Below are 18,712 nucleotides of genomic sequence, written 5' to 3'. Positions count from 1 at the left end.
AGAGGATTTCCGCAGGTTCTATTATATATCCACACGTCTACCATAGATTTGTGGCTTATTATAGGGCACTGCTTCAGAAATTGCTCACCTCCTAAGGCGGAAAGAATGGGGGGCGGCAGGGTGCTCTTAGGTGTAGAATATGGAGGCGATAGTGAATCTGCTCACCAGCTGGAAATACAGCCATATACAGCCATACCTGCCTTAAATCACTTGGAAGCTAAACTCAGCTTGCCCCACAATATTTTAAAAAGCATACTCCGTGATGTTGGAGAATGCCATCAAGACCAGCATACAGCTGACTGAGGCAGCATCCATGCACTTGCTCTAGCTACAAGCGAGGCCATTGAGTTTTCCCGTGAACATCCTATCTTCGTCACTATTCCTCCTTTAGACATTTTGGCCATTTTCACAAGGTAGATTATTGAGATCCTGGGATTTGGAGAACTGGGTCCGATTGAAGGGGTCATTTGAGGCATCCTGGCAAAGGACGTATGCTTGGTAGGTGGATGATTGTTCTCGAGTCGAAACAACGTAAGGGGACTTGAACAGAACATGTGAAACTAGCAGTACTGTATAGTATCAGTTCGTCGAAGCACATGAGATCCCTTGGGATACTCGATACCCCAGGACAAGGTCGACGCCGTAGGTCTTAATTTTTAATATGGAGCGCTTTAAATTTTCTACACACAATCTACAGAGTATCAGGCTGTCTGACAGGGGCCTGGGGAATTGAGTTTCATAACCGCCCACCGTCTCCATGCATCATGGATACATCACGGGTGATGGGTGTGTTCCTAATCTCTCAGACTTAAATTACGGGTGACGGAACCTGGCTACCTCTTTGTTTTCCTTACTTGACAGGGAATTGGTGATAAATCGTTGCGAAATATTTGGTTTGATTCAAATTCCCAGCATCACATTGCCACTACAGTAAATGATCATTATCATATCATTCACGCCTCTCCCTATCGCAAAGTGGTGAAAAAAATTTAGAAAATCTGGAGATAGGTGGCCAATCTGGCAAAAACCTCCATTGCAGGGATGGAAAGATGGTGCGGTCCGTTTTGAACTTCAAACTATCTGATCATTGAGTGATGTTGGTTTCGCTCAATAGATCGCCCCACCAAGAATGGTACACACAAATCGGCGTTTAACTGGGCCAACTGCGATCAACCGTTCGGTCCACTTCCCTTAAGGCGCTAAGCAAGCCTCCTCCATTTTTTTCCGGTGCAGCTAGCCAACTGAGAATAGAACTGGTGAACTATGGTCAATTGGTGATCAACTACGATGAACTCTCGGGCCCACTTGGGTCGAGGCGCTATGCAAGCCGCCTCTTTCCTTTTCTGGGCTAGATCATCTTGCTAGTTGAAATGACGCTGGTGAGTGTACTATGTACTGTGTGTAAGATTTCCGCAGGAGAGAAGCAGGGAGGGATAGAAACACGTCAAAATGCTTGGCGTCATTGGGGAGTATCCTCGAACCATTAACTAACTACCAGCAGCCAGTGCTATAAACAATGTCACGTGATAGGCATAAATCTGATCTAGTTGACAATCACAGCCTGTGCTTCTTAGGTGAGGAAGCTCGGATATAAATAAGTTACTCCCTGCCGGTCCTGATGAAGTAAGTTGAGACTCCGTGACACGACTCACTACTAACGCTGGATGCCCAACTTGGATGACTTATAGGCTTTTAACTGCGTGCTCTGTTTCTTCTTAATAGCAATCAGCTATTCGCACAGTCCTCCCTGGTCGATCCAACCCCCCAGGCCGTGGACGGACTAGTAGCCTCTAATTGGGCTACACTGGCTCCATTAAGATATACACCTCGCCTATTCTTAGCTTTACCTCGAGTCCGAACTCGTCCCCCGAGTCTTACCATAGCAGTGGTAGGTCCTGGACCACTCCGGATTTATAAGTAACTGATATGCTAATAAGGCACTAGATGGGATTTAGTGCGCTAAGTACGGAGCTTATCCAACTCATTGCTCGACAGCTTACAGAAAAGGATACGGCGATATTGGCTCGAACATGCCAACTCCTTTACCGCACCTTAAACAGTATCCTGTACCGTTATAATGCGAAATACCATGCATCGTCGGCTCTGTTATGGGCCTGCGAAAAGGGAATATTAGACACTGTTCTCCGCTTCTTGGAATATAATACCAACGACAATACGCGGTTGTCTAGCGATTGGAAAGGCCGGGATCACCCGTTATATGTTGCCGCAAAGAACGGCTATGATGAAATCGTCCGAACACTCCTGCAAGAAGGCGTCAAGGTAGATGCAACGAGTAACCGCCGCCGTACTGCAATTTCCATAGCGGCCTCTAACGGGCACCAGTCTGTGGTCGATGAGCTGCTATGTGCAGGGGCCGACTATGACCTTGCTGACGATGAGCGCAAGACGCCTCTCTCATGGGCTGCTGAACATGGATTTGTGGCAGTTGTTGAACAACTCGTCGCTGCAGGAGCCAACATTAACCATATAGACATACACGGACAAACGCCGCTTTATCTTGCCGCATGGCGTGGTCGGGACGAGTCAGTTAGGCAACTTCTGCAAGCGAAGGCTGATACAAGTATATCTGCAGATATAACAGGCCTTACAGCGCTCTCGATTGCTGCATTCAAGGGAAACAGCGCCATTGTCAAGCAGCTCATTAAAGCGGGGGCCGATATACACCATACAAATGCCACTGGCAACACTCCTCTCATGCTCGCGGTATGTATCAGACATATTGCCACGGTTCGTGAACTGCTGCACGCGGGGGCCAAAACAACAGGTTGCAGTACCAATCGTGAAAACGCACTTGCTTGGGCTGCGGAACACGGAGATATTGATATGGTTCGAATACTTATTGAAGCAGGTGCCGACGTTAAATCTACTCATCCAGACGGACGAAATGCTCTTTCCTTCGCTGCGGAACGCGGGCACATTGAGATTTGCAAAATACTGGTCCAGGCTGGCTCGGAAGTTGACTCGGTAGACATGCTTGGCCGCACGGCATTATCCTGGGCCGCAGAACATGGAAGCATTGATCAGTTTATTTACTTATGGCAGCTCGACCCCCAGCTTGGTCAAACTGATCGATTTGGACGCTCCCCGTTGTCTTGGGCGGCGGAGAAAGGACATAATGACATCATTAGCTTCGTCGTCTCCCAAAGAGCTCCGTTGGATATTACACATAAAGGGAACTGGGACGTGGAACTGATTTCGGACGCCATTCGAAAGCTGCATCGGAGCACATTCAAATTACTACCTCCTTTGCGATTTCCATGGCAGTTTAGAAGGGAAGAGTTTAGAAGGGAAGATGCCGCGACACTACAGAGGCCAGCCTGCAACCCTCTTGGGATAGCTGTGGCTCAAGGACACACTCAGGCAGTCAAAACATTGCTGGACGCGGGCGCTGCAACAGACATCAAAGATATCACTGGATTTACTCCCCTAATGTTGGCAGCCAAGAGGGGTGACTTACACGTCGTGTCGCTCTTGGTAAGTGCTGGTGCGTCTTTGGACCGAAAATGCCAAAGAGGGTGGGACGCTGCGAAGATAGCGAGTGCTAGTGGCCACCATTCTCTTGCCTTCTATCTGAACCGGGAAAGTGGTCGCATGAGATACACCAGTCCATGACCACTCCTTCTCACAGGTCTGCCACGGTTCAAACATTGCGGGTCCTGTCTTTGTTCAGCATATGCGATGTAAATATTCTGTACGAGATAGTGTTTTGGGATGCTCTTGCACCCGCAACTGGTTACATACCTTGACGGATATGGCCCGACGAGGTCCTTATTGTATGTACAGTAGACCATTACTTCCCGCGAATTTGGAACTTCGTCGTGGCCTATAATTATGGGTTGTGCTCTCAGGAGCTACTTACATAATATAGCCAATAATTCGAGGCGCTAGCGGGCTCTGTGGCGGTCACTACTGACCTTCTTCTGGAATCGTGGCGTAGTAATAAAGATAATCAGACAAAGAAACCCAGACAGATTCCACCTGCAGCTAGGCACATCTCTAACAGGAAACTCATTGCTGGGATCATCTTGTGGATCTTACTAAGAAGCTCTTAATAGGTCGCGAAAAGAGATTTGTGCTTTTTATCCCCTCGCTTTCCCTGTCCTTGGCTCAATGGCCTAAGTACCCTGTCCGGTAGTCTGGAACAATCTTACTTTCGGCCAAACCGTGAGGCAGCCGCTAACATTAGCGGGCCCCAGTGATTGTGTCGCAAGCTTAAAATCCGGAACCACCTAAAAACCTGCATCGACCCATTTACATACTATCAGGAGGACTTAGTTATTCTCATAGTGAGCTGGCTGAGGTCGACAGATGTGCTGAGATAATGAGTTCCTGTCGAATCTCAATTAATTTCCTGCTAAATCCACAAGGCGACGGGCACCTTGGTGCTCCTGCTGAGCATCCACGATCGCGCGAGGATTCACGCTTTTCGCAACCAGACCCAGGCTCAGAGTAAGTAACATACATATTTTGGCCACCCCAATCTTATAGCATTCGCTTATTTGGCAGGCGTCAAAAAGAGAACTTCGCGGGATACTCACCGACAGCTAGCAATGCTACGAAAAAGCCAATGAATGAGGCTCCTGGTGCAACCAGCTATGTTTGCCCGCTTAATGCTTGTGGACTTCGATTCTCTAGTTCGAGGCTTCTCTCAAGCCAATACAAGAAGGCCCATTTGATTTCCTACGGAGAGGCGCACGGACTGGGACAGTGAATGTGGATTTTAAGAACCCTCTGCGCATCAGAGCGAGAATAGCTCTTTCAATCGCGTCATCCACCTACGTTCTTGCGTCCCTGTTGTTCTATTGTTCTACTACCCAAGCTAATCACCTCAATGAGGAGGCGAGGCCAGATAAGTATATAATTCGGTCTACCAGCATGGTAACGAAATGAAATCATCCCCGCCGTACCCACAAGCCCTGGCAACTACTTCAAACTCATGATCGTTTCTGCAAGTTGGTAGTTGTGACCATTCCTCCCCCAATATGAGTTGACACTCCCCGTTACCTGCTTTCTCATCCTCTTCCTTAGCGGTGTCGAACATACGACGAAGCACTGCCCGAAAGCCCATCTGCGTACCAGCGCGTCGCAGGTAGTTCTTGGTATCAGGTGGCCACTCGCTCCGGTTGTTACAGCACCACTTGAGATTCTCCGCGGTGGGAAGTTTTCTCGCCTTAATACACTCCACGGCAATTTGGAAAATATTCACAAAGCCCTTTCGAAGTGACTTATTGGTTCTGAGGTTCTTTCGCACATCGGGATCGAGGTGCACGAGGATGTAGTGGTTGTCTTTTATCCAAAAGTCGCCATCATCAATTTCCTCCTGCATAAGGTCGTACGTAGTCTCACCCTGAAAGATCAGAGAGCTCCTCATTCGGGCAGATAGAAGTCCTTCCACGCACTCTCCGCATGTACACCCGAATCGGAGGCATGCTTTACTAAGCCCCAAAGAGTCCTGTCCAAGCAGCAAGGAGAGACAGGATACTGCGGCGTCAGGATACCCTTTAAAGTGGTCCGATAGGTTCAACACCCTGGACAAGCCATATTCCTTTCGTGTTCGCATTGTTTCTAGAGTCTCCTGCAATGCTTCGAGCGGGGTGTACCCGTCAATATCACGAGCCGTCTTCCAGGAGTCGGCGTGGCGGACATTCTCAAGTAGCCACCGTGTACTTAGAGGCTTGAGCTCGCAAGCTGTTAAATGCAGAAGCGTGGCTTCAGAGTTGGTCACTCGATCCCAACCAATCTCATCGTCAGCATGAGTCACGAAAAATGCGTTGAGTTCTTCGTCCGTCAGAGTGAGAGCTGCATGATGGAGTGGCAACGCGTCACGAAGTCTTCCCATTTTCAGTTTCTTCACCTCAGTAAAACGATCTGTCTCATAGATAACTTCGAGTTCTTCGTCCTCAAGATCTTCAGCATGGCTTCTACGGGGGTCGAAATCAGAAGCCGCCGCAAGAGCGTGAGACTGATGCTGGAGATCGAACGAAAATGCAAAACACCGAGATGCTCCGATTCGACGAAAACCGCACGATCGCCAAAAGTCAATAGCACCAGATTGAATTCGAGCCCGTATCATCAAGCGTTCTTCCGCTGACTTGCCCACTAACTGTGATTCGACATCAGCTGTTAGTATTCCGGGACTGGCTAGAGCATGTAGAGTCCATGCTCGCTCAAAGGCCTCATCGGAACCGTAGATAAGGTCTGCGTATTCGCCGTCTCCCTTCTCGTTTAGGCAGAACTGTCTGGCTTTGTTCAAAAATAAAGACACTAATTTCTGCCCCAGCCCTTTCCGACGTAGTTCCAGTGCTGTAACATGAACTTTTTCAATAAGGAAAAGAGGGCCATGATCAAGCTCGTTTCCCCAGACGCCAGTTCCTCTTTGCACTGGATGGTCCTTATACTTAGTCTGGACTGTTCCATATCGGTCAAAGACATGAAAGGCCACACCGCAAGTTTCCTCGCTGGGCTCTTCCATCCTTTCCCAGAATTCAGAGCGCATGCCCTCTCGATAAATGTACCGAGCCAGAGCGGTGGCGACAACGACGCCGTCAGAGGTGCACGGCGATAAAGTTTTTCATCCACTTGAACTCTCCCATTGCCTCATCGGTCAAAAAGAGCCGAATCTTCACCGTTCGTGGCGTGTCACCGGAGGTGGTATACTCGTGATCTTCAATATCCTCTTCACAATCCAGATCTTCGCTTTCATCTTCCCTCCACCATCCTTCTTCCTTGGAGTCACTTAATCCATTGTATTCAGAGCCATAATCTGTTGATTCATCGTCTTCGAAGTCCATTCCTGGTCGTCAAAGAGATGTCAGTATAGCTCACACCTCTTCGAGATTGTACGCTTCCTTTGTGTTAGTGGAACGGGAGGAGAACGCACTGCTTCGTTTGAGGGATACTCGGTCCCTCTCCATTATTTCCCCATCACTTTCCATTCTTGCTATCAACCTTGCTCCCTGACCTGGTTCGGGTGATGCCTTTAAAGGTAGGCGAGAAGCCGGAGAGATAAGAGAAGTGGGGTGAGCCACCTCATGATAATTGTGAGAGTCGGGAACACACTTTCCTATTATTAGCCTATCAACACACTATATTTGTCTCCTCTCAGTTGAGCAAGGATGGCCGGCCAAAAGTATTTACCCTTGAACGTGTAACATTACCCTTAGCAAAGACGTGTGCAACCCGCTCCGGCAGGTTACAGTTGTGTGGAGGCCGCGTGCCCACACACTCAACTCCGCAGTAAGTTTGAGGTTGAACCAATACTTTAAGCCTTGCGTGCAGTCAATTGGCTGGAGACTATGGCTGGTTGCATGGCCCCTCCCAGCACATTAGGCAGAAGCGCGCTGGCCACCAATCAAATTTAGCATTTGACCATGTGAAACATAATCTCAAGCACTGCCTAGCCAAGGAAAATAAAGAAATACAATTGGCCCCTAATTGAAATATAATACCACTAGGCTATTTCAACAGTTCTTTACTATCAATATTATATCAGCAGTGTGTTCTTCCAAAGAGGAAAAGCAAAAAGAAAGAAATCGCGTCGCATATAAAGCTGATTATTGTTGTTATATCATCTAGCAATTTCTGATTTTAAGGACCCTTAGCGCCATGGATAGAAATATTAACTATATCCCGCAATCACAGGTATAGAGAACAGAATTTAAAACTCCTTCTCCTGAGCTACTCTTATTCCCCAGGTCCTGACTCTATGAGCCGTACTGTCGTGTGCAAGGCGCTGCTGCCTCGGTCTGCAGCAGGTCAGGGATAAGAGTAGGGCTGTGAGAATAGACAGCCAATTCGTTAGTTAACGGAGAGAAGTTAGCCAGGATGTGATGTGGTGGACTTTAATGTCATGAATTTCTTACATAGGCTGTTGTGAAGTTTCTAGTTTCCATAAGCGGTCTCTCTCACCCCAAGTCCGAAGTCTAGGGGCTCCAGCCAAAGGGTAGGAAGGGTAGTTGTCACTCACCTTCAGTGGGGGTGGCGTTTGCCGGCTCGGTGTCTCAGCTCTAAATCCATGGTTTGAGACGGAAGAAGAGATAAGAATATTCCTATTGCTTTAATCCAAGTGGATCGAAAAATCTGTCCTAGGCGAGTTGTTGGTTCCTTCGTTGTTATAATACCAGAGGGCGGAATCCTCGAAGAGGTTGTGAAGCTGGCTCTCCAAACTTTGATACTTCGAGATCATACCTACCATGGCTGAGGCTGTGGTTTGCAGCTGATAGGTCGTATCCCTCAAGTCGTTGGCGATATTCTGTTTGGCCCACTTTTGACAGGGCTTATAAGTCTCGGTCAACACAGAAGTAAGAACTCGTAGTCTGTCGTTCCGATATTCTTGATTTGGTGCTCGCAATATATAACTGGGGTGAAAGCCTTGGATGACGTTGATTGTGCGGCCTGCAAATGGTACTCTTTTGACAGTCTTGCCTACAGCACCTCGAACTGTAGATGAGAGTGCTTTCACTAGGGAATGGTCCACGACGGGTTCAAGGCATTTTGGGGGTCTTTGGCTGAGGCACTGGCAAGAAATTACAGTCTTCAGCCGGTAAGATTTGAAAATTAGAACTGTCAAGACCCGGATAATGTAGCATAGTGATGTGATGTGATGCTGAATCTCTAGTCGAGATGGGACCATTTTCGTCGTACCGGGCAACGGAGTGGGTCAGCTGACGATGGCCATCTCCAGCATCTTCCCACATCTCCTGCCCGCCCGCCATCTTCCACCTAATAACAACGTCGTTACGAGATTCATCGCATCGAAACCATCGCCATATACATACTCTTCATGGCTGAGCTTCATGGCGTCTGATATTACACCTCCAGGCAGTGATCTTGTAACTCCTTTGACCCCTCCTCCGACGGAGGAAAAAGCTTCCCCGATTGTTACAAAGGTCCTCCGTCACTTGCGACAACACCAGCAAGGCCATCGGCCACAAAGCTCTTGGGTAGAATATCCACTCAAGCCAAAGGAATACGTCGACTTTACCAACCTATTGGGTTCGGATGGGAGGCTCTCGGGATACGTGAAAGACAAAGTCAGGTAGGTCTGATAGGCTCGAGCTACAGGATATCCTAACTTACGAAGCCCACAACAGGTACGACTACAATCCTTCTCGTAGTCGCCTGACGGTCCGTATGCCAACTGCCATCCACGATACGTTCTGCGCAAAGCTGGCCGGCGAAATATCGAACCAGCTTCGGCAATTTGAAAAGAGCGAAGGGTCGGTGGCAGATTTCGCAGGGCAGATCGAACATTTCTCGACATCGCGTATCAATTTGCCCATAGACAGCGAAGATGACGAACTAAAGTACTCCACGCGTGAGCCGGATGCGTCGTTTGGCCATCCTAAAGCGCAATATCCGGGCGTAGTCATTGAAATATGCTATTCCCAGAAGCGGCGCGACGTTGCGCTGCTCGCTGATGATTACATCTTAAACACAGATGGAAGCATTAAAGTGGTGGTATGTGTCGACATTGATTACAAGCAGTCTCAAAGGGCCACCCTATCGGTTTGGCGGCCAGAGTATGTCACAGTGGAAGGCAAGGAATATTTCCAAACAACAGCTGATGTGGACGCCCAAGTATGTTTCCGTTCGCAGGTGCACACGTGTTCTGATCTAACCATAAAGCAGGCTTTCCGAACAGATGATGGAATTCCAGTCGAGGACACTATGCTTAGGCTGAGCCTTCGGGATTTCGCGACCGATCCGTTGCTAGAGGAATACGCAGACATCAACCAGGAGGTCGTTATTACAGCGCAGCAGCTATGTGCGTTCCTTCAGAGCGCAGAAGCGAGACAATCGGCGCAAATACATCATGAAGGTTCGGTCAACACGATTCGGCCGGGCGTACTAAAGCGCCGCCGGCATATAACTCCGTCCGACGTCACCGGCTCGGACGACGAGCAAACATCCGAAAGGGAGACGAAGCGCGGACGGAGCGATAGTGACTATCACCCCAGTTCGCTATCTGGGGAGTCTACGATTTAGGTGTGACGACGTGTTTCTACGGGTTGAGGAGATCGAGGCAAGTTTTTCAAATCTATTGTGCCCCAGCCCCCAGGGCAGAATCAAACTCCCGAAGCTCCGGAGCCTGATATTGCAGCATTCGGTAGATTTCTTCCGCCATCTGTTAACAATCGAGCTGCCGTCTTTGGAAGACCTCCTGATTGAGGGCATATATGATGATTCAGACATGCGTGACTTCTTACCGGAACTCTCTAATCCCACCGACCGAGACTCCATACGGCTGAGAGCCAACGATGGTTTATGCAGCTACCGACGCACCTCAATCCCACCCGGCTCCTCCCGGTTGTGTAGCTCGTAACCGAAGGATAGCTGCATCCTGCCCTGTGTGATATGTAGCTAATCAAAAACGTACCTTTCTGAATGTCTTCTCCTCCGCATCTGCAAGCGGAGAGTAGAAAGAGCTTGTGTGGTAAGCTTCCTCTAAGCCGTACTTTCTGAGCAGTCTGTAACCGGCTCGTTGGTGCCATCATCGGAAAGGCGCATATTGTTTCTGCATGATTATTCTCGCTGAAAGTACTTTCTCTGGTCTTGCCCAGTGCCCATCATGAGATTGCTCCAATCCACCCTCGTTTTGGAGACACGTTTGGATCACCCAGGATATCGAGGAAGCTGGCTGCCAAGTGGTCGTATATACTCCGCCCCACCCTCCCTTTCACCATTCCCGCTCATGGTTATGGTTCGCTTCAGTCAAACCGCCGTTGTGCACATCTGTCCTGCGCGTTTCTTGGTTACTTGCGCACCCATCAATCTTCGAGATGTGCCGGAGGTATAGTAAGCACTTTTTGATTTAAGCCTAAAGGATGCTACAGGGCAGCGCGAAGAAGTGGGCTCTAAAAGCATATTGAGCAGTAGAGAACAATGGACCTTGTGGGGAGTAGAGGGGAAACGACGAAAGCGAGCACAAGAAACAGGCAAATTAGCAAAAGGAGTACAGCAGACAGATAAAAGAGCGACTACTACTAAGTACAGTGCACCAGGGTGACCCATGTAAAACGGGTAGCAAATGGCCATAAATCCAACCAAACATGATGACAGAGAGGCTTGGCGCGAAGATTAGTTGTTTGCCTCGTAGCGTTTAAGCTGCCAGCGCTAGGAGTCAGTGCGCAGCACTGCTCTGGGGTTAGTAACCCCCTTCCACTCCTTTTCATTTCAGGGCAACCAACTAGCCAAGCAATCAGCTGTACGACTCAGCCTCTTATATGGATTTAGGTTGGAAGACTGTCATCCGCACTGCGTACTACATGTCTGTAGGAGCTAACCACTGGTTACTGTACCTACGCGGGATGGTCCCTAATCCTAGCCTGCGGCGCCATTTACTTCTAAATAAACGGTATCGCTAATCAAGACAGTCAAGAGGCGTGGCGTTACAAATGGCTGTGCTTGTGTCCTTTTGAGAATTAGCTCATAAGCTCAGGCTGAGTGTTGAGTTAGCTGGGTGACTGAGTACTGCCCACCCAGGCATTCCAATTCTGAACACCGTTATAACAGCTCCCAGAGATCCCCTTGCCTTTCAGTGTCAAGATTCTGTTGCCTTCTCTCCACAAAGTCACTTCTACATCCCCCTTCGCCCCGTTGAATGGCGCGCTCCCGTGATAGATGCCCCTACCGCTAGCCGGTAGGTTTCTCCACGTCCCCTTTTGCGTGGTGCTACCAATGATTACTTCAGGCGTGGCATACTCAGTGAGTAAAGCAGAGTAGAAAATCCGATCCGCCACGACCTCTAGAGGGCTGAATTCAATCTGCGCATGACTTTGCGTATTTGCTGAAGTTCCACCAGTACCGCAGGCAGATCCAGGGGTTGTACGATACCACGCTACCAACGACTCCTGTTTAACTTCTGCATGACCACGTTTATAAGTACCAATAATGAATGGCAGTAGGGTTCGCCATCCATCGTGTGGCATATTCTCCGCGTAATTGAATGGGGCCTTGCCGGTTCTGAATAGCTCATACCCGCCTTCGTGGAGCGGTCCGATGTAGTGGGACTCACCATAGTCATTCCACGAAATGATTTCGGCGAATTCCGGGCGGACGGATAAGACCTCCTGCCAGCGATCGTGCCAGAGGTCGTCCCCGCGCCAAAGCCAGTTCTTGCCATAACCGGGCAAATTCGTATAGAACCATGGAGATACCGGCATCATATAGACCAGACCCTCCGATTCGTTAAGGAGTTTTATATAGCATAAATCTACCTGCGTGTTCATATCTTGCGGACCGGAGGGCCAGGCGGCCCAGCTAAACAGCCCGTCCACAATTCCGTACCCCTTCTCCAAAGCTGCCTTGGCTCCCAGTGAGGACCAGTCGGGAATAAAGAAGCAATCTGTGCTGGCTTTGATATTTATCCACTCCTCTGCGTTCTCCGAGCCCTCGAAGGTGGATGCTAGCGGACGGCCATTGTTCCTATAGTATGCCTCATTCACTTTGTATCTCAACAACAACTCAGTCACGTCATCTTGGTTCCATGGTCCGCGGGCGACATAGTCAAAGGAAAAGAAAATCTTAAAACCGGCGGCCTGGGCGGCTTCGAAAGCCAGTGGTATTGATTGAGCGTTAATAGCGTCCCTTGCCGCGATATTCAACGCGAAAGCGTCTATCTGGGCATCTTGGGCTACTCTTATGTGTTTTGCCCAGTCAGCACTCGTGAAGTTAGCCGAGTTGGATAGCTAGGACGTGGTCAGAAATAGCGACGAGGATTTACGAGTGGTACGCACTAGAAAGTGGGCGAAAACAGCAGCGGCATGCCCTCTACCTGCGATCAGGACAATCAGCAACAAGACACCGAAGTACATTGCATAGAAGTCAAAAGTGTCCAATAATTGTCCCGCTAGGGCATAAAAATGGTAGTGTAGAGCTAGGAGGTTATTACCAGGCAGCTGGAGTAGTCCTTATACGTCTGCTATATAGTAGTGACTGTGTGGGTGTTACCGCTGTCTTAATGCTCTTTCTCTTTATAACTTTCCATTGCACACGATTAGCCACTTTAATATTATTCCACTTCGTTTCTAGGCTGCTTTGGAATTCCCTGCCCGCCATAGAAATATACCACAACGACGTATTTAGCGTGCAATGCAAGGATTCTACAGGAGGGTATCACTACAGAGAGAGCAGAGGTATGTAGCCGTAATAATCACTCCCGGGTGCCCCAGCAGGACACCCCCAACACAATCGAGGTTGAACAATATCAGTGAAAATTAGCCCTCAACAGCGTTTACGATAGGGAGGACTAGAAATGTTGGCAACAGAAGTCATCTCTTTCCGGCCATGCTTGCTATCGACGCTATCCTAGATACGACTTAAGAGACAGTGACATAGTACGACATGGTGGTACAGTTCAATTTCGGTAAACTCTTGTTAATGTACAGTCGTTCTCGAAATCGGATTGACCAACAAACATTTGATAATCATTTTTCTGACCCGCTGCCCCGACCTTTGGATATTTTATTGAGCCGTAGCCTCTTAAATGATGGTCACCGTAATTTTCTTAGTACGGTAAAATACAAAACATAACAAGATGGGCCATCTCATTTCTGCCTCCCATCATTATACAAAATAGAAAATCTAGTCATAAAATGAGTGTAAGTTAATGGTGTACGTATACGAGCGGCGGGGTATAGATATCTACACTCTGCCTTTGTTAGTGGCGGGTGATTTTCGATCTACCAAGTCATAATGACAACCATAATTTCACCAATCGTCAAAATACAGCCAGCGGCTAAATTGTTCCGTAGCCAAATCCCATTGCGTTTCTTTTCGCATGAAACGAACGTGATGATTCCCTAAAGTCAGCTCTGTAAGCACTATAACAATTAAAGGCGAAGGTGCTAGGACAGCCAAGGGGTATATAGTGGGCGCACGACTGATCGAAAATGCGGTTGGCTCTATAACTGCGTTGGCTAACTGAATTCACGTCGAGCGCATATTCTGGGCATGATACATAGATTAAGCGCCCATTGATTTGATTCTATCCTTAGCCGAGATACGGATTGGAAGTTGAGGTTTAACCCAACACACCTTGTCTCATCGCGCAGACAGCGGCTACAACTCATGGTAACAACTTCGGAAGTTATGAAGACCCATTTGATATAAAAACCTTCGAAGTCCACTTATTCACAAGATTTAGAGAATAATTCATTCCTGACAAGCATCATCTGAGTGATACCCGATTCAATTAGCACTAGAACTAGCTGTCTTCTGTGGAGGTCGCCCGCACAATGCCATCCAACCGCACCGTCAAAAAACAATAAAGTAGATCAACTAATCCTGCAAATCACATTACGTCATCTACAGTGGCTGGAAATTTCCAGGCCATGGAAATCAAAATATAAGGCCCAGCTCTCCCAGGCCCTCGTTTTAAATAGAGAATTAGAAATATAAGGAAATTGGATTGTGTGACTAAAAACAAATTCAGTCGGAATGTGCACGAAATCTTATAATAAGAACGAGACCATTCAAATACCCAAGGGCCAGTATATCATGGTTGATAGCACGACAACTAGGTTCACGAAGTTCAGGGGGAAGCCATATTACTCTTTCACCTCGGAAGCATACCCAAGAACTCTCAACTGATATATGAGAGCCTTGTTTGTGCTCTACACGGAAATTTCCCAAAAAGGCGTATGTAACATAATCCGAATGGCTCTGGAGGGATTGCAGCTCTGAGCCGGTCTGGGCATCCCAGAGTCTGATCTTGCTACCGTATATCACGATCCTCTGGCCGTCCGGTGAGAAGGCCACTGAGTGGACCCAATCCGAATGGCCCTCGAGGGATCGCAGCTCTGAGCCGGTCTGGGCATCCCAGAGCTTGATCGTATTATCGTCAGAACCTGACACGATCCTCTGGCCGTCCAGTGAGAAGGCCACTGAGTAGACCGGACGCGAATGGCCCTCGAGGGATCGCAGCTCTGAGCCGGTCTGGGCATCCCAGAGTTTGATCGTATTATCGTCAGAACCTGACACGATCCTCTGGCCGTCCGGTGAGAAGGCCACTGAGTGGACCGAATCCGAATGGCCCTGGAGGGATTGCAGCTCTGAGCCGGTCTGGGCATCCCAGAGCTTGATCGTATTATCGTCAGAACCTGACACGATCCTCTGGCCGTCCGGTGAGAAGGCCACTGACGAAACCCAAGAGGAATGGCCCTCAAGCGTCTGGAGCTCTGCGCTCCATGACTTATGCACTTGCGGCAAGACAGGCAACCAGCTAGGTTGTTTGTTGTTGAATATCCTTCTAACAATACTGTCTGTTGGCGAGAACGCGAGTCCGGAGCAATAGACTTGAAGCGGAGCCATGTTGATCATTTGGGCGTGTTTCAAAACAAATCGGTAAGCGTCCTGTAAGAATTTCAAAAACTCTACATCGGTCTGATTTTGTGATGAGTTTAGTTGCTCTTAAGAGCTAGGATTAAGGCAGCTGAGGTGCGTACTTACCACCGACTTTGTCCGAAGAGTACCAATGATACCAACAGTCTCTGACGCAAGTCCCAGCAAGCTCATTGCCTCTAGCCAATGAATGAAGTACTCCTTGAGGAAAGGGAATATGTCCTTTTCCCGTTCCTTGTCGCCAGCCTTCTCAAAATGATACATCCAGTAGCGGCAGGAATATTGCAATGCTTGCGGAATATACTGGTCAATGACTTGACTCGCAACATCTTCCCGCAGGGTCCCATAACTGGATAGACCGCACACGTTACGTTTCAGTCCAGATTTCATAACCCCGAGACAATGTGAGAGTATCTCTCCATGGGTCAGTCTCTCATTCACATGGAGGTCTTCCTCTCCTGTGTTGAGGAGGAATTCTCGGAATGATAGATGGAGAGTGCGGACAGGTGAATTGATGTCCTCTGGCACGGCGAGAACAGAGTGCAGCTTATCCAATAAGTAGCTAATGTCCTCGACCGATGTAGAGAGAAGCTGGCCAAGAGTGTACACTGAGAGGGGGGTGGCGAGAAGAATAATAACACCAACTATATTTCGGAACTCTCTGACAAGATCATGAGATTCCTTTGGATCATCACCAAGTACCTGCATCAACACAGGTCGGTAAACACGCTCCATCTGAGATGAAGGTTTAGCAGCTTCGGACTGGAGAACCGTTGCTAAACGCTGCGTTGGACTTCTTTTTCCGTCTCCGATAAAACGGCAGACTGTAGCTGCGTAGATAAAGAGAGGAATAGATAAGGTCACTAACTTTTCCATTTCATCATCGCGAGGCCAGTCTCGGGGGAGGGAATTTTCTTTCCGGATGTCCGATAAACGCACTCTCAAGAAGAGTCTTATGTCTTGCTCGATCACTGGACTAGGAAGCTCATGAAGAACGAGATCTTGATGATCACCACTTTGCTTGAACCCACGGCGTATGGGTAGTTCAGGTCGGCTTGTCAGGAAGATCCGCAAGCGAATAGACGTAGACTTTCGCAACTGCGGCAAGAGCTTGAGTAGAATATGTATGTCGGCAGATACGCACTCATCCAATGCATCAAGCACAACTACCATATTGATATTTCGATGTAGCTTTAATTCCTGTAAGGGATGAAGAAGGAGTGCATCGAATTGATGGCTGAGAGCTTTTGATGAGATATCCGGGTCGCGTTCAATCGCTGCAAGGACACCAGGTACCAGCTGCGGAATCTTTTTCATCAATTCTTTCGTGACGGTTGGTATAAGCCTTCTCGCATTGTCGCGGTCGGCTTCACCCCTTTTAAAGAAGAAGCTAGCTCCTAGTTTCCCCTTCTCGTCGAAGGAATGAGCAACCGTTCGAGCGATAGTAGACTTGCCTGTCCCAGCCATACCGTTCAGCCAGAATATATGTTTGCCTTCGCAGGATTCCGCCCATTTGGAGATTTCGCTGAGCAAATCAACCCTGGTATTTGGAAGGCAGGTGTCATCGCCCTGATTCGCGTATGAATTATAAAGAGCTCCTTCCGCAACGGGCAGACTGAAATCTTGGATGAGGACGCGGAGAACTTTGGACACCTCGTCGTCAATCCTGGCCAAATAAAGCTCTGCTCGTTTGTCATTTTGCAACCCTTTATCTAGTGCGTCGAATTGCACCAGCTGACAGAGCTTCTGCCATTCAGTTTCAACAGAAGATCGCAGTTCCATAAGCCGTTGATCAGTTATCGGGGTAACACTGTATAGTATTTTCCTTCCGACACCAGCATTCTGAGCGGTCAGCACTTCCGCTGCATATCGAAGAATTGCTTTATAGATCCCGACAGTCGCACTTTCGATCTTCGATTTTGCAATGGGTCCATTCTGGTAGAAGGTGGTTTCAATATAGGCGCACCCAGAAAGGACTTCCGCGAGGAATTCGGAAGATTCAAATAAAGCGTCTTGGAGATCTAGTCGGTTTTGTGTCATCTATAATATAGGATCTATTAGCTTCTTCCGAGGAGATTATGATTGGGAGTCCTGACGCTCAAACCAAGGGAGATGACTGCCCATGCACTTGCGGCGTGATGGGTAGGATCGAAAGACACCACCGTGTTCACGACGTCTTTGAAGGACAAGGCAGCAATAAGAATTTTTCGTGAAAGCTTTCGAAGGTCGAAGTCTTCCCCTCCTGACCTTCGGATTTTTATGCCTTTTTTCTGATATTCCTTGTATTGCTCCTCCGTTATCTGAATAACATCGTCGATGACTGCTACAGTTTGGGAGCGCTTCTTGTCGTTGTTTTTTCGTCGGGTAGTAGCTTGTACTTCCGACAAGATATCCCGCTCCTCTTGGTACAGTTGATCATAGGCAGATTTCCAAAGGTCGCAATGTAGAGAAGGGCCTTGACTGTCGGCCGCATCGTGTTGTTTGGCTGGGGCTGTTGGGACCGCTGAGGAATCTACGGGCGTCCGCCCAGCTTGACTTTCAGGTTGAAACGGTTGGGGTGACTTGGGTCGATGGAAAGCATGCGTTTTCTTCTTCAACCATTGTAGCATCTTCGTTAATATTCGGATCATAACTCCAGATAGTTCAAAAATCGAAAGACCGCACACCAGGAATCTTTACGAGTAGGCAACATGAGAAGGCGAGAAATGCTTTGACATACATTGTGGAAGCCTTACTGTGATGTGTTGGCGCGGCTGAATCGAATCGCAAGGATATGGGCAGTGATAATGACCAATTACAGACAGCCATGCGGGATAACATGGGGTGGACAAATCTGTAGCTAACCAAGAAGTGAGGCGCGGTGAGCCGCCCACCGAACCTTTGATGAATCCGCCAGGGTCTGTGGCTTAATTCATCTTCCGAACATTCTTCTTATAAGCATCTTTCTCCATCACTCTTGTAGTATTTAACAGGTTGCACATGTAATTGTCCGACGTTAGCAGTTAACAGGTGACGATATGCTGCATTGGAGACCGAAAAATAATGGCTCCTTCACAAATTTGCCTTCAATCACCACTTCAATCCCCGCTGCTACAGTAATGAAGAAGAGTATGTGGGGATCATTCTTATTCTCCCGCTCGTCTATGTAGATCTTCAACTTACTACGGAGTATAGTAGAACTAATTTTATGAGTACACGCTGGATACGTAAGTGACTGCGTTATGTATTGTAATTTTATATATAATATTTTATGTTCTTCACAAATGTAAATTTACAGTGACCCCCACTAAAGAGCTTGCAGCACAATAAAATATTCAGACTAAGGACTCGGCAGTGGGGGCGGAAGAAT

At 48.2% G+C, this 18,712-nt stretch overlaps 5 protein-coding genes across 5 annotated transcripts; 2 read left to right on the top strand and 3 right to left on the bottom strand.

Annotated features, from left to right (window-relative positions):
• Window positions 1-1,374: 1,374 nt before the first annotated feature.
• Window positions 1,375-3,914, top strand: AFUA_7G08540 (ankyrin repeat domain-containing protein). Its single transcript, XM_743668.2, has 3 exons — window positions 1,375-1,623; window positions 1,689-1,888; window positions 1,945-3,914. Exon 3 carries the CDS (start codon window positions 1,945-1,947, stop codon window positions 3,631-3,633), a length of 1,689 nt encoding a protein of 562 aa, XP_748761.1. The 5' UTR covers window positions 1,375-1,623; window positions 1,689-1,888; the 3' UTR covers window positions 3,634-3,914.
• A 534-nt stretch (window positions 3,915-4,448) lies between these two features.
• AFUA_7G08530 (uncharacterized protein) lies at window positions 4,449-7,902 on the bottom strand. The gene is made up of 4 exons (XM_743669.2): window positions 7,884-7,902; window positions 7,159-7,794; window positions 6,902-7,079; window positions 4,449-6,814 (listed from the first exon to the last, which is right to left on the bottom strand). The coding sequence occupies exon 4, from the start codon at window positions 6,515-6,517 to the stop codon at window positions 4,889-4,891; it is 1,629 nt and encodes a 542-aa protein (XP_748762.1). The 5' UTR covers window positions 6,518-6,814; window positions 6,902-7,079; window positions 7,159-7,794; window positions 7,884-7,902; the 3' UTR covers window positions 4,449-4,888.
• A 494-nt stretch (window positions 7,903-8,396) lies between these two features.
• AFUA_7G08520 (uncharacterized protein) lies at window positions 8,397-11,092 on the top strand (the record flags this gene model as incomplete). The annotated part of the gene is made up of 6 exons (XM_743670.2): window positions 8,397-8,563; window positions 8,639-9,058; window positions 9,114-9,600; window positions 9,652-10,045; window positions 10,134-10,456; window positions 10,525-11,092. The coding sequence occupies 4 exons, from the start codon at window positions 8,397-8,399 to the stop codon at window positions 10,006-10,008; spliced, it is 1,431 nt and encodes a 476-aa protein (XP_748763.1). The 3' UTR covers window positions 10,009-10,045; window positions 10,134-10,456; window positions 10,525-11,092.
• Window positions 11,093-11,370: 278 nt separating this feature from the next.
• Window positions 11,371-12,836, bottom strand: AFUA_7G08510 (glycoside hydrolase family 71 protein; the record flags this gene model as incomplete). The annotated part of the gene is made up of 2 exons (XM_743671.2): window positions 11,371-12,710; window positions 12,759-12,836. 2 exons carry the CDS (start codon window positions 12,834-12,836, stop codon window positions 11,475-11,477), a joined length of 1,314 nt encoding a protein of 437 aa, XP_748764.1. The 3' UTR covers window positions 11,371-11,474.
• A 542-nt stretch (window positions 12,837-13,378) lies between these two features.
• AFUA_7G08500 (NACHT and WD40 domain protein) lies at window positions 13,379-18,486 on the bottom strand (the record flags this gene model as incomplete). Its single annotated transcript, XM_743672.1, has 9 exons — window positions 13,379-13,502; window positions 13,809-13,940; window positions 14,059-14,149; window positions 14,333-14,391; window positions 14,504-15,405; window positions 15,472-17,403; window positions 17,460-17,954; window positions 18,043-18,097; window positions 18,458-18,486. 9 exons carry the CDS (start codon window positions 18,484-18,486, stop codon window positions 13,379-13,381), a joined length of 3,819 nt encoding a protein of 1,272 aa, XP_748765.1.
• Between the last annotated feature and the right edge of the window lie 226 nt (window positions 18,487-18,712).

Source organism: Aspergillus fumigatus, chromosome 7 (genome assembly GCF_000002655.1).
Source record: "Aspergillus fumigatus Af293 chromosome 7, whole genome shotgun sequence".
Lineage (NCBI taxonomy): Eukaryota > Fungi > Ascomycota > Eurotiomycetes > Eurotiales > Aspergillaceae > Aspergillus > Aspergillus fumigatus.
Note: the sequence above shows the minus strand (reverse complement) of the source record. Positions and strands in the feature narration are given on the sequence as shown.